A 15,844-nucleotide genomic window follows, 5' to 3' on the forward strand; every position below is an offset into this window, starting at 1 on the left:
AACAAAATGTGTTTCCAAAATCTAAACAAAACTTGAAAGAGTTTGAAAAGAGCAGAGCCAGCTGATTTTACGTATGTTTAGAACTAGTGAATGAAGGTACAGTTGAGGCATGGTCATAATCCTGTGTTTGATTGGAGGATGGGCTTTAAGTCAAGGGAATAAAATAGCTGTGACATGCAAACCATTTCCAAGAAGATCCTTATTGAGGATAAAAGGGTATTGATGACAGCAATGGTCTCTCCCAAACAAGGTTTCTAGGACACTCTGTTCTCTCTCTCTTGCCACCATGTATAAATAATTACATTATTTCTGTATTTGACAGGCGACGACCTGGTAAGAGGCCTCCAGGTCCTTGATCACCTGGGTGATAGCAATCATCACTTGCTGAAATTCACCATCCAGCGCAGGGTGTCAAGGGTTTGCAGCAAGGCGGTAGCCCTAGACTTCAAGAGCGCCACCTTCAACGAGTTGAGGAGATGAGTGGGAGAGGCACTGGGGTTGTCAATGGCAGGGGAACTCAGTGCCCAAAATGAGTGGTCGTTCCCTAAGGAGACGATACTCAAGGCCCAAGGGGTGGCCATTCCAACAAGAAGCCAGGGGGGCAGGAGTGTCCGTGGTGCTCGGGCCAGGCTCACCAAGGGTGTCCGGGAACGCCTGATTGCCAAAAAGTGGCATACAACCCGTGGAAGCGGGTTGCTATCTCCAAAGAGGAATATACCTCCACTGCTCGGGCCTGTAGGGGTGCTGTCAGGAAAGCTAAGGCGGACATAGACCTAGGACCAGTGTCCAAGATCAAAGATAATAAAAAGTCCTTTTTCAAATATATAGGGAGGATGAAGAAGGCACTGGGAAATGTGAGGCCCCTGCAAGATCCTCTGGGCAATCTGGTAGTTGTGCCAGAGGAGAAAGCAGACCTCTTTAACCTCCATTTTCTTGTGCAGGGACCGGGGCTTCCCCACCGTGATGCAAAACAGGCTCGAGGGGAACGCCTCCAGACTTCAGGCTGGGGAGGACCGGGTTGGAGAGCTTCTGGAGAGGCTGGAAGTGTTCAAATCAGCGGGTCCAGATGCTCCCCACCCCAGGGTGTTGAAGGAGCTAGCAGGGGTTATTGCAGGGCCTTTGGCATGGCTTTACGAGTGCTCATGGTGCTTGGGCCAGGTGCCAGATGATTGGAAGATAGCCAACGTGGTCCCCATCTTTAAAAAAGGGAGGAGGGAGGACCCGGGCAACTATAGGCCCGTCAGTCTTACCTCAATTCTAGGGAAACTCTTTGAGAAGATCCTCAAGGAGCACATTTGCGATGGGCCAGCTTCAGGGATGATGCTCAAGGGTAACCAGCACCATTTCATTAGGGGTAGGTCATGTCAGACCAACCTGATTGCCTTTTATGATCAGGTCACAAAAGCATTGGTTGGAGGTGTCGTCGTGGATGTAGTCTTTCTGGACTTCAGCAAGGCCTTTGACACCATCTCCCACCCGATCCTCATTAAAAAACTAGGTGACTGGCATTGATGCCTATACAGTCAGATGGGTTTCGGATTGGCTGAAGGGTCGTACTCAGAGGGTGGTGGTGGACGGGTCATGTTCAACCTGGGGAGAAGTGGGCAGCGAAGTCCCCCAGGGCTAGGTCCTTGGGCCTGTGCTGTTCAATCTCTTTATCAGTGATTTGGATGATGGGGTGAAAAGCACCCTGTTTAAATTCGCTGATGATACCAAAATTTGGGGTGGGGTGAGATGAGCACGCTAGTAGGGAGGGAAGGACTGCAGCAAGACCTGGATAGGTTACAGGGGTGGGCTAACAAAAACAGGATGCGTTTCAATACTGACAAGTGCAGGGTGCTGCACTTGGGCAGTAGTAACCAGCAGCACACTTATAGAATGGGAAACTCCCTTCTTGAGAGCACGGAGGCAGAAAGGGATCTTGGAGTCATTACTGACTCTAAGATGAACATGGGCCGACGATGCGAGGTTACGGTTGGCTGGGCTAACCTGACCTTGTCGTGCATCCACAGATGCATCTCAAGTAGGGCCAAGGAGGTGATCCTGCCCCCTACGCAACACTGGTCAGGCCACAGCTGGAGTACTGCGTCCAGTTCTGTGCGCCCCACTTCAGGAGGGATGTGGACAACATTGAGAGGGCCCAGAGGAGGCCACCCGCATGATCTGGGGACAGCAGGGCAGACCCTACAATGAAAGACTGCGGGACCTGAACCTGTTCAGCCTCCGCAAGAGAAGGCTGAGGGGGGACCTGGTGACCGTCTATAAACTCACTAGGGGGGACCAGAAGGGTTTGGGAGAGACCCTGTTTCCCCGAGCGCCCCCTGGCATGACAAGGAATAACGGCCACAAGTTGTTGGAGAGGAGGTTTAGATTAGACATCCGCAAGAACGACTTCACAGTCAGGGCGGCTAGGAGCTGGAACCAACTTCCAAGGGAAGTGGTGCTGGCTCCTACCCTGGGGGTCTTTAAGACGAGGCTGCATGCCTACCTGGCTGGAGTCATTTGAGCCCAGTTTTTCTCCTGCCCAGGCGTGGGGTCGGACCTGAAGATCTACAAGGTCCCTTCCGACCCGACTTCTATGTTTCTATGACGGTAGCATACCCTGAACAAAGAATAATAAAAGCAACTAAAGTAAGAGAAGAGAGAAAAGTTCTCTAGGAAACATTTCCACAGAAAGTCACTTTACTTTTCATGTTCTCTTGTGCATTTAAGGGCAGTATGACACCCTGTTAAAAAGTAACCCTAATATTTAAGGTTCACTCCTCCATGCTGTAATGACCTTGCCACGGTGAACTTCTTTGGAATTTCTCTTGAACTTCTGAACAAAATCCCAGAAAAGCTGGTCATCTGCACAGAAAGACTAATGTTAAACTGCACCATCTGTTCCCTTATGAATTGAGGGGGGCGATTCTCACAATATTGGAAGCTTTCCAAACCTCATTCACCAGTTTTTGGGTTCCCACAAATGTTCTGAGAAGCTGGACCATTTTTCACTGTCATTTAAATCCACACATTTTCCAAAGGGTAGGATTTGGTGGTTATGTTACTTCAGACCAATTCTGAATCCCTATGGGGCATTGTTCATAACTTAACCTGTAGGAATTATATACACAAGTATTTTTCCGAGAAACATGCATTACTGATATCCAGAGAGCTTGTATCAGTTCACTCCATTCAGCCATTAACTCTTGCATGACAAAGAAGAGTGGGTGAGGGGAAGAGCCTTCAGGCAGTGAGCACATTTTGCTGGGATTTCTAAAGCTTTGGGTTAATGAATTCATTTTGTGACATTTTTGTGCGGGGATAGGAGCTCGGAGAAGAAACAAATGCGAACGACTCATTGCTGCGAGGAGTCACGCAGGGGGAATGAGCTGAAAAGAACCTGTAGGATTGTGTGCTTGCATGAGCTTCTCACCTCTCCTGGCTGACTCATTAGCCACCAGAAATTGTAAAGAAAATTGTTGCCTTGGTATAAAGTATTATTTAAAAAACAAACAAACAATTTTAAGTGCATTTATTTGAATGTGAAGTCTTCATACACAACAGAAAAACAAGGGTAGATTTGGTATAGGCTGGTTTATAGTGGTACCTGGAGCAGGAGTAAGCAACTCCTAGCATTGGTGCCAGAGCATGGCATGCAAAGGCATTTTGCTTGACATGTGCTCTTTGGGGAGGACAGCAGGGAAGGGGCTGGAGCTGTACTACCACACTAAGGATCGGCCCCTCACAGCTCCCCCACCATCCGCCCCTGGTTGCGGGTGTTTTTGGCGCACTTGCCAAAAAGTTGCCATCCTTTGATCTTGAGTTTTCATAGTGATATTTGGTTTATAGTGCTATATAGCCATTTGAGATGGGGAGATGTTTAGCAAGCATCTCTGGGCAGTCAAAGGACAGACTGATGTGTGGGCAAAAGGTAGAAGAAGATGGGGGAATTGAAGATGAGCTCAAAATTGGGTTATCTTTAATAAGCCGTGTGGAAAGAGGCATGTGAGGTTCTGTATAAGTAGCAGAGACGGGAGCTGATGAGGGCTGGAATTTCTGCTGGAGGTGGCGTGAAGCTCCCGAGGGAGAAGGAACAGAGGGGGGATAAGGACTCTACATTCTGAGAATTAACTTCCAATAATCCTATGGAAAGGAATTAATCTTCCCTTGATCAATCATTGATTGTTTTGCTTAACAGAGCTTAGCTCTGAGCGTGTCACTTCCAACTTGGCTTGCGCTACTGCAGCTGCAGTCACCAGTGCCCCAACAGCTGCCATCACTTTTCCTTGCCATCCAGCTGCCACATAGGCAAAGGCCACCTCAAAAATGCCACCAGAGACCCACAACTTCACCAGCCAGCTATAACCTGCAGGCTGTAAGTTACCAACCCCTGCAGTATACCATGTTTGTTGTATGATTCCTGATATATAAGGCTCTGTGCAGGTGTTCTGCTTGAGTAAGGAGTACAGATTGTGGTCCCCAGAATCTTTGGCATTGTATGAAAAACAGGCTGCTTTTACTTGTAATGTAACTCTTCCAGAAATAGAAAGTGGCTGCTGCATGCTCAAATAGATTTCCTCATGATTACCAAAGTCAGCTGTGTTTTGAAGCTTAAATGTTTGTAAATCAAGATGAAACGTTTTCATTTCTTAAATCACAGTATGCATCTTCCAACATAATTAAGATCCATTGTTGTCATTGTAGTTTTGAGCGGTAATTTAATTTGATTGACTTAATAAGCAGCCTTTTTCTTCTAGGATTGGAATAGTCATCTTCATAAGAAAAGATGGTAACATATCAAAGGTTTAAATGTGCTGCCATACAGCCTGGTGCATTGCATCAAGGATGCCAGCTTTTCCTGGAATGCTTTTTGCTTTCTGTGATGGATGTTTCTTGAGAGAGACATAAAAGAAGAATAGAGTAGGGATGGAGAAAGGAGTGACTGGAATGATTGTTGGTTTCCAGATGACAGCGGAGAAACGGAAGAAGGAGCACTCCTGGAAATTCAGAATAGAAATGGAAGCAAGAAATAGAATTGGAACAAATACTGACATTCGGATTTAAACCCTTAGTAGAAACCCACTCTTATGTGGAGGTTAACTTCCCAAAGAGTTTTCCAGAGTAGCCCAAGAATTGAACATAGTTGGGTGAAATTGCAAAAACCAATCATTTCAACATATATATAGGACCCTCTTTCTCATTGCCAATTATTTACAATTTTCAGTGGACAAATATAGGCTTGAATTAAAATTATGCAGGCGTTCTTTGCAAACAAAATTCAGTATCCAGTTGGACCTCTGCTTGTTGCACTATCGGTTTGGCAAGTGCCGTCAGTGCTGCGTGACCCGAGTTGCATGGAATTCGGTCTCTTCCCTGCTTGACTGACTAAAGCTGTTGTGGGCTGGGTGATAAAAATCATTGCAAATGTACTTTTGCAAGAACATTTGCAGGACCTTCTCTTTTCACAATCAAAAATTGCACATAGGAATGCTGAGGGCCCTCTAACCTATGGGAGGAAGGGATTAGAGCCAAAGTGCAGCAAGATTTGGTGAGTCATCAGCCAAAATGCAAACTGTTTGGAGCGCGACACATTCAAGTGCTTTCCTGGATCACTTCTTAATGCTACTCCAAACTTTACTTTTGGCATCTTTTACCCATAATTGAAGGGGAAGATTGTGTGATTTTTGTAGTCCAGCCTGCACTGGGGGAGATGCCCTTTGGCTCCAGGGAATACGCACCCCAGTTGGAGAAGGGGGAACCTGTATCGCCACAGTAGCAGGCACCCAACACGGGTACTCTGGCACACCCAGCTACTAGCTCCACCAATCCCTGTACTTCCCAGAGCTCACCCTCTGGTTGGGGTGCACAGTGTGACTAAGAAACCCTTTGTCCCTATGTGCACACTACAGCAGTTTCAAATTGTCAGCTGTCATGTACTGAATCTGTTTCTCACAATTGAGTTCTTTAACAGTTGTCCTATTACCTTGGAACAGTAGGATCTGTCTTTAGCCATTTGAAACTTTACACTGATGCTGATTTCAATGGCAAATGCATGAAGTACCAAAGAGTCCAAGCCTCCTTTGAAGCAAGATGCTGAGCGCTTCCTGTTATGCTCTGTGCACTCTTGTCCCCTACTGTCTGCCATGACTGTTACTGAAACGCACCTGTTCAACACGGCAGCGTAAAGCAGAACTCAGATTCTCTTCAGCTGGAAACTTGTTTGCTTTTTGGGATTAAATGGAGTTGATTATTTTCTGTGTTACACTGTCAAATGTGGGGTTTTTCTTGTATGTCTTGGCCCTACCAGAGCCGTTGTTTTGGAAGTCGTTTCCAAAGCACTTTATCTTCATTCTCGTCTTTGGCCTCCACTCCAGTGTGCTTCCTACCTTCATCCACCAGGTACTTCCTCTCTTTAATACCTGTCTCTTTAAACTTTCTCCACTTTTTTCTTCTAAACCAATAATCAATAATAACAGTCAGTATCCTTCCACCAATTCTTTTTTGAATGGTTTATTTTTGTGTTGTCTAAGGTGTGTTCAGATCTATGAGAAATGTCTGATCTAGGGATCCAATACTTGAAATCCTGGCAAGCTGATATAAATAAAGCTATCTTGAATTTAAGATGGCAAGCAAGGTGGCTCGAAGGGCTGTTTTACATAAGGAAAAATATGCACATGAGCAAAGATTTTCTGGGTCACTTCTGTGCTTTTTAGGTGCTGTAAATTAGAAGTACTCTATCAACACATTGGACTTGAAGGAGTGTATCACAATAAACTTGAATCCTTTTTGATTAGATAAATAGTAAGCAAACATCATTAAAGTTCCTGCTGAATACAGTTGGAGTGTTATGGATTTTTTGAAGAGGATCTATTGAGCTGTGGATCGTCTTAATATCCAATAACAGACTGGTTATATGTTGTTTTCATACTGAACTTTTGTAGTTATGTTTGATTTTTTTTTTGGACAAGACATTTATCTACAGGTGTTTACAGTAAGAGTAAACCTATGGCTGAGTAAGAAAGGGCCTTTATATGAACTGAACAGCTATTACTATGGCAAAGCACAAGTAATTGGGTTCTGTCTGTACTTGCTTCTAGGTTTATTCCGATATACAGAGGACCAAGTCACACGTATAAGGTACAAAGACTGACAGAATCGACTTGCTACACGTTTAGAATACAAGCGGTCAACGATGCTGGAGAAGGGCCTTTCTCAGAACTGTGCACTTTCTGCACCACCAAATCTATCCCACCTGCCATCAAAGGTATGTAGTAGCAGGGAGATAATGTATACATGTTTGTGTGTTGCCATGGACTAGTAAGAGGAAACTATAATAGGAAGATCGTTGTCTCCCAAGACAGTCCCATGTTAACTGTAATAAATCCCATATTCCACAGAAACATAGGAACACTGAGACTTATAGTAACTTTGTTATAGAAACAGGGACCATTGCTGTGAACTAATGGAGAATGTTTTTAAAGAGATTCTAGAATGTATCTGTACACGTAGGATACTTGGAAAGGAGTGAGTTGCATAACCTTTTAAGTTGCTGTGTAGTCTGTGTTCAGTCATTAGCATTCACTGAATGCTTAGGAGTTTCGTTTTCCTTCCATTCCTAAAACTGTCATTGATATATTGCATGCATGTGATGGAAGACAATACCCAGATGCATTTTAAGAAGTTTTGCTTTGGAAAAAGGCAGAGTGACAACCAAATTCCACAGGTTTGCTCTAGATAACACTGTCCCTCTAATTTTATATACATATATAAAATATGAAAACTTCACGGTTTCATTTCCATTTAAATTAGGTAGAGAGAGAGAGAGCTAATTTAAATGGAAATAAAACTGTGAAGTCCATATACAATGAATGAAGATTTATATATTGTTTTTAACTTTTTTTTTCTATACAGCTGATATCTTGATTCATAACCTTTGGCTATTGGGTACCTTTTCAAGGACTTCACCAGGATTTTTTAACATTTACCATGGTTGCATTATTTTAAACAGATTTCTATGTTTATTTGACACAGAATTCAAGTGTAAACAATATTTGTCCAGGGGAGAGTTCTCCTTATCCACTTTTGCCCTTTCCCTCTAGCAAAAGCATGCCGTTTTTGCCTGTATAACAAACTGAATGTTTAATGGTAGCAACCAAAGTGCAAACTGTCCAGAGACCCCGAGTACACGTATGTGGTCAAGCCTAGTGCAGCGTCACTGTAGTTGTTTGTTACCCAGGGTGGGTAGACTGAAGCTTCCACAGGTATGCTAGCACAGCATTCCTCAAGCCATGCCTTGCAACCCAGAAGTGGGTCACAAGAATATATGAAAGGGTCACAAACAAACTTTAAAAAATGGATTCTCCTTTAAAGGAGAAAAACGTGGGAAACTGTGGCTGTTCACTTGCAGGCTGGCAGAGTTCCAGCCTGCGAGGGGCTGCTTGGGGCCTTCCTGGCCCATACGCTGGGGGTGGGGGGCAGCAGGTTGGGAGTGAGGGGCACTGGGTCAGGACTGGCCACCAATGTTTACAAATGTGTCCTGGTACAAAAAAGGTTGAGAACCGTTGTGCTAGCACATACAACAGTGACATCTTTATTTTGCTGTGATATACTGTGTAATTGGCTCACAGCTCTTTGGGGAGTAGGGGTTTCACTAAGTGGAAAATGACCACCTTACCTAGGTTTTCAATCCCTGTTAAATGTGATTCACATTCTGGGCTGAATATAAGGCAGTTATGGTATTTGACAAACATCGGGGTGTATAGGGGAAGGGAAGGAGTGGGAGGCATAATAGTAGCAATACGTCCCAAACCGTAGCAGCAAACCCTGCAATCTGAAAGCAGTGTAGGAGAGCAGAGAATTGTGTCCTGTCAGGAAGATAACAAAACGGGTCATTCTTGATACCTTTCAGTGCTGAGAGCCACTCAGAGGAGGACAGTTTGTTTTCCTGACCTAGGTTTTAGTCCATGGGTCCTTAACTTGTTTTAGTTTCAAGGCACCGCTCAGAAAAAACCAGCACTTACCTTTCACTTATTTTTCCATAGTCACAAAAAAAAAAAAAAAAAAAATTGGGAAATTCTTCTGTTGCAGACCACTCAGAGCACAACAGAATGGTTTTGACACGTAACAGTGCTACTATTGCATTGCACCCTGTGGCATCCTTAAAAGGATTTCCCAGTACTGAAGGGTGCTGCGGCACCCTGGTGGAGAATTTTGGTCTAAAACAGGTGGCTTTCTAGGTGGTGGCGAATTAATTTGGGATTAATGCAGCATATGTAGCAACAACTGTTTCTTTGATGGCTTGTCCTGTTTCTAGAAATCCCTGAGGTTGTGAAACATTGTTTTGCAAATGCATGTGTCCTTGCACGTGCACGTTAACCACTTGCTGAGGTGTTTTGCAACACGTGTTTGTAGATCCTTCCACAGTTTCACTTTTCAGCTGCATGCTCGCTCCCTGTCTGGCAAACAGCAGACTCTCATAGTCTGCCGCTGGTTGGTTTGATATCCACACAGGACAGATGCTCAGTTGTACATGTAAACATATTGCAGTCAATTAAAACTCTGTGGACTGTTGACTCACCATCTTGCTCTCATTGGGCAGAGAATATCTGTTGGCTTTCAGCTGATGAAAAAACCACTTTGCAAGGTAGATGGGTTTTGGCTGCTGATGAATCAGTTTTCCGTAAATGCTAGTGAAAGCTTTGCGATGGGACCAGAAAGTTCAAATCTGATCCCCAACAAACTGTGAAGTGTTAATTAGATATTAATCCCAGTATTTGAAAGCTTCAGGAAACCAGAATGTGGAATGAAACCCATTCTGTATTGAAGTCGATGGCAAGACTCCCACTGCTCTCAGTGGAGTCTGAACTTCAATTCCTATAGCAAAAAAATCTGTATTTGTCTTCTCTTTTGTTCCCTTCCATGTCAAACTCCAATTATGTGTAGTTTGTGCCTATGTTCTGGGGTCCTCACAAGTGGGCCGTGACATGAAAATGGCTCTATTAGCCCAAAAGAGTACTCAGTCCTGTGTTACAGGATTTTGTGACAATTCAGCTCTTGCAATCATAGTCAATCATCTCATAACTCTCCACTTGGGAAGCACAATAGATACCATTTCAGTTGAGTTACAAAGTTGATAGCTTTTACTTTACATGCTTCAGTAGTTCATATAGTTCTGAGCAAGGATCTGGTCTCTTTTATACTACTTGCTGTTCTCAGAAGGTCAATTCAAAGGGCATCAGAAGCCAATTCAGATTTCACTTTGTAACTAAGTGTCCCATCTTCCATCCCTTATTCAGGGAAAACTCCCTTTGAAATTAAAGGAACAGGCCCCAAGTTTACAAAAAATAAAGACTCCCTCGACCTCTGGTTTAATTAAATGTGTTCCTATTGCCAAAATACTGTTATTGCTCACCAAGTCCTGCAGTTCTCTTTCTAAAAGCATTTTGTAATTGGTGTATAAAGCAGGAACATAATTCTCTTGTAATGCATTTTACAGTAGTATATGTCTGATGTATACATGTTTTTTCTAGCCCCTCGAGTGACGCAGCTAGAGGGAAATGCCTGTGAAATCACCTGGGAAGTGGTTCCGCCTATGAAAGGAGACCCTATCAGTTATGTTCTGCAGGTACTGGTTGGGAGAGAATCTGAATATAAACAGGTAGGAAAATGACCTGATGTTAAGATAACTAACTGATAATGTGATGGGATTTTTTTGTTTAACATTTTCCTTCACTGTACTTTGAGTTGGATCTGCGTATCACTTACTGTATACTCCTGTTCACTTTATGATGACCAGAGGAAGCACATCTATTACGTTTCCATTCTGATTAAAATCATGGAAATATCAATCTAATATTTATTAAAGTAAAAAGGTCCTATTGTTTGTTAACACTTATGAGCACTGAAATAATTCTGTATGTCCTTGATTCTTTCTTAAAAACAAAATAAAAAACAAGCATAAAAACCCAGCCAACTGCATTTAAAGAAGCAGCTTGAGTACTGAACTTAATAGAAAATCAGGCCTGAGAAATGTAGTTCTGTGTTGAAAGTATCCTATCACCTTTGCCTCAGGAGCCCTGATTTAGAACTAGACCAAAGACAGTGGGGTGGAAAAGAGCATTTAGCTGGAAGCCCCAAAGAGTTGGGTGATGCAGACCTATACTTACCAAGGAGAAGCACCATTGACTAACTGATCTCATAAACTAATAGAATCTTTATGCTGGTAGCTGATGTACTTAAGTTCTATAATATTCTCCCAATAAACAGATAAGGGCCTATTTAAGTTCTTTTCCATGATTCTGTGCTCCTCTATAGAATAATTCTAGCTCATCATGAATAAGAACTGTAATGAGACCTTCATGGAATGGGAAGCAGATTCCCCTACTTCTTTCTACCAGTTGGGTTTTGTTGCAGCTTTGCGTAAAGCAGCTGGTGCTGACTGTTGCTAGGGTCAAGATGATGGGCATGTTAAGCCACAGAACTAACCTACTTGAACAGTTGCTGGATTTCCATGGCAGACTGCAAGACATTCTATGCAAGAGTTTGATAATCTTGTGCCTTAAAAAAATGGATTCAAACAGTGAGTCCATTCTATTTAAGGTCTTCTACCTTACCCATCACAAGGGTATCCAGTCTACTTTGTTCTGTTGGTTTATTCTTGCATTATCATATGGACAAAAATATTAAAAAATGAGATAAGTAAAGTTCATGCATATCTACCTGTAGGCTGTACTTGCATTGTGAAAATGCTGTTATTTGTTCCACATCTTTTCTGCCCATTGCTGCAGAATGAATGTTTTTATCATTTTTTATTTTAAAAATAATGCATGTAGCCATATACAGACATTACATTTGGGTCATTTCAGATGTTTGAAGCCAAAGGTTTGACATCTTCCCAGAAACTGCTCAAGAGCAGTGCTACTGTTGGTGTTATAGTACACTTAACCAACGGTTTATCTCATTCTGCTCTACCATCCTTTCTGAAGTGGCCTCAGCATAAAAGAGTATTAACCATAGTGTTGGTCACCTTCATGGAGAATAGTATGAAACTTCTTGTTTCTGTGATAATCAAGTAATTCAATTGTTATAGTTGAAAGACAGAAGTATAAGAAAGCAGAGAAACTAGAAAACTCTTTCAGGCATTTTATGTTTTAAGGTTTTCATTTCTCATTAATAAAACAAACATGAAATCTAGGCTCTTGATGATGCTTAGAGCATTCAGTTGTTGTGCTCACAGCTGACGCACTGGAAAAAGCTCCTGGCAAAGGTTCCAAAACTGATATTTTGAAACTTTGAATTAAGTAATTATGAATGACTAATAATAAGCAACAAATGAGGGTGAATTTTGCATCCTTAATGAATCAGAAAACAACCTTACTCTTCAAAACACTTTACCCTCACCACAAATGCTGTTTGCTTTCTAAGTTTACATTAGTAATCTGTTTTACTCACTCTTGTAAGTGCAGTATTCATTAGGTATGTGTGACTGCTTCTGACTCCAGGGGCATATTATAAAGAAATGCTTTGTAAACTGCTTGGAAGATACACAGATGAAAGGCACTATAGAAGTGAAGACTGCTAAAAACATCCATAGAAATCAACCATACCTGAACTGTTGGGTGCTAATATGCAGCCCCCAGTGTGTTTGCCAAGAATTGTGAATAGTGTAGGAGGTGGGAGACAGATCAGTAACAGCATTAAGTGAACTTAAGGTCTGTTGGCAAAGAAATAACTATAACAAAGAATGGGCCCCATTTCTGTTTATCTTGTTTTTATATTAATTATAGCTTTGAAGCTGACTATATGCTTTGTGGAGCCTTTTCTTTTTGTTCAACTTGCCTATGTGATCTCAGATTCTAGGCTGTGTCCAGGCTCTGCAGCTAAGTACAGACAGTCAAAAAGCCTGAGCCTGTGTCAGTTGAATCTTTGCAGGTTCATCTAAGCTACATAGATTGAACTGATAAAACAAGTGAACAGGCATTCACATTTGATTCCAGAGGTGCAGCTGCATGCTGCACTGGCCAAGATCAGAAGGCAGGGCTCGCTAGAGCATGCCTCCTGCTGGGCTGGAGCAGATGGCTTGAGCCAAAGCTAACCTGCATACCCTGCTAGGGGGAGAAGTGCAAAGCATCCTGGGATGCTGGGGGACTGTGAGTTAACGTGAATCTGGAGGGGATCTGAGACAAAAGTTCAATAAACCGATTTTAACTTAAGTCAGTAAAGTCTGATACTGTATCCATCCAGGTTTAATCTTAAACTGGTTTCGGTGGCCGTTTTGAAAGTAGCTTATGTGCACTGAACTTCTTTTGTGTTACAGAACTGGTTGAACTGGTTTTTGTTCATGCATGCAGGTCTGGGTTGTATGCACTTTCTGTCCCTAGCCTACAGGATGCAGTCTGAGTCAGGATGGGAGCCCAGAGGAACCATTGGTAATCAATCCTCTGGTTCTGGGACTGGTTTTATACTAGCCCAAGTAGACGTGAGACCATTTTTAGGCTGGCTATTATCTACACTATGCTAGGTGTCCATAAGGGACATTGTTCAAGACCAGACTGGCAGAGCACAACACACTTTGATAATATTTCTTACATGACCTATTCTGTGCACTCTGCAGGGGATTGGTGTAGGAATATGCCATGTCTAAAACTACTAAGACTCCCCAGCCCAATGCAGTATGTTTTCTACCTCGTGCTGTGAATTCCAGCGGAGAATCTGATCTCTGGTGTTGAGTTAAGGGGATCTAATAACTTGCAGAGTTGTATCAGAACAGAGTCCAGCAAATCCCCTTGGAAGTGCTTGCTACTGAGCTAAATTCTGATTATTTTAAGCCATCCGTCAGTTACCCTACACAGTAGGATTCTAGGTGCGAAAAAGCAAGCAGGAAATCCCATTTCAAAGAGAAATGTTAAGTTTGAATTGTTATGGGATTTCTAAGGGCATTTCTGTGCAGTGGGCACTTGAGTAAAGTTTTAGTTACAAGCATTAAGCTGTTTTGGCCTGGCAAACATGTCAGCTGCTGGTCTACACTCATGTTCACACTATTGCTATAAGCAATTGAAGTAGCACCATTGAAAGATTTCCCTCTAGTCCTCCTCGCGCACAAAGCGTGCGTGGTCCTCATAACTCAGTAATGCACACCTGGGGCTGGGGACCAAGATTCACTGTTTCCAGTGCAAACCCTCTAATTACTATAAGCTCCCTGAAGCAAGGACAGTTTTCATGGTTACCTGCTTAAATAGATTACTACCTTCCCCTCCCACACGGATGAGCAAGGATAATCAGAGCCTTGTCTTCATTCTCCAGTGTGCTGAACTAGAGCAGAGGGAGAAATAATTTGCGCCTGGAAGTGGTCTGCAATGGTTTATCCCTCCCTCATGGCACAAGGAAGAAGCAGAGCCATCCACATCCCTTTACACTGGGCAGACTGTAAGGGTTTGCTCCTCAAGTCTATGGAGCATAGTGGGGTCTTCAGTCTTGATTATGGCACTTTTTGTAGTTCTCGCTTAAAGAAAAATATTACTAGGGATGATCACAGAAGCAGAGAAATATTCAAGATTGTGGTATATGCATAAAGATGTGACGGAAATCTATTTTGTAAAACAACCTTTGAAACAGACGAGTAGTAAACGTTTTATAACAGTTTTTTAAAGTGATAACACCTATTTATGTTTTTTCAACCAACCAAAGTACAACTGTTTCCCTGTGACACCAGTCAGCAATGCTGTCAGTTGCCAGGAGATCACTCATTTTGCAGGATCTGGACATTTTAATTGGGAAAACATGGTGTAAGTCCATGGGGTAGCAGCTGTCTGGCTGCTGCCAATTGATTTATTTCAGGTGAGCATTACTAGCAGATGACCAAAACATCCTTGCTCATTTAACTTTAATCTCAAGGACTTGCTTTCAATGAAAAAAGACAATAAAAAGCTCATGTACACGAACTCATGCAGAGACGCCTTCAGCTGGCATAGAACAAACCAAATTGGACTGCAAAGTGCTTGTTACCTCCTCATGCTTATGGGAAACTGTTTGCAAGATCACAATTTAAGCAAATGGGAGCAAGTTTGAGATCTGACATACGGGGGCTTTGCTCCTCAGGAATTCTGGTAAAAACATTACTATGCAGGTAAATATACATTATGAAAAATTCACTGGGCTCCAAAACAGGATGGCATTCACTTTGTTTTAAATGGTCCTGATCATTTTTACAGTAAGAGTTTGTTAGGTTTGGTTTTTGCATCAGTTTGTCATCTTAGATTTGCATCTTCTAAAAATCAAAAAAGGGTTGAACAAAATGATAGACTCGACTATCAACAGAATACAAGTAGGACAAGTATGCATCCGCATCTGAAACTTTCAACGATTATGGTTGTTTTAAGTAAGGAATTTTCTTCCTCCCCCTTGTCTCTTCTGGGCTCTTATGAGTGATGCATCATTCCACACACAGTCTCCATGAACTCCGCTGATGGAGTACTACTCCATGTTGACAGAATCAGCTTCCACAGATGAAGCTGCATTTGAGATGAGCTGTCAGGAAGATACAGGAACCTGCATTGAGGAGGCAGCATGCGGCCTGCTGCTGCTGCCTCAGTATTATTATTTTTTATTAAGCAGCAAAATTACCTAGGCAATTTAAGGGCTCTTCTGCTTCAATGTACTTTCTATTGTGCCACAAGGACAAAAGTAGAGCACATATGCAGAATTAGAGTGGATCAATTCTGCCTCCCTTCCTCATCTTGAACAGTTCTAGGATTTGTGAATAACACCATTGACTTCAGTGGACTAGATGTCTTGCATTATAATGTGGCAGGGACATTGCAGCTCCTGCCCAGTGTGTTTTTCAGCAAGACTCAATAGAGCAAAT

General features: G+C 42.7%; 1 protein-coding gene across 6 annotated transcripts in view; it reads left to right on the forward strand.

Annotated features, from left to right (window-relative positions):
- The window catches only part of FNDC3B (fibronectin type III domain containing 3B), a 354,050-nt gene that overhangs the window by 324,214 nt on the left and 13,992 nt on the right, over positions 1–15,844 (forward strand). For all 6 annotated transcript variants that reach the window (XM_090051042.1, XM_090051040.1, XM_090051045.1 and 3 more), the window contains 2 exons: positions 7,080–7,246; positions 10,512–10,639. In XM_090051042.1, coding sequence (XP_089907168.1) covers positions 7,080–7,246; positions 10,512–10,639 — 295 coding nt within the window. The remainder of the gene's footprint in view (positions 1–7,079; positions 7,247–10,511; positions 10,640–15,844) is intronic.

The sequence above is a fragment of the Crocodylus siamensis genome, chromosome 6, assembly GCF_052110815.1.
Source record: "Crocodylus siamensis isolate JL-2025a chromosome 6, ASM5211081v1, whole genome shotgun sequence".
Classification (NCBI taxonomy): Eukaryota; Metazoa; Chordata; order Crocodylia; family Crocodylidae; genus Crocodylus; species Crocodylus siamensis.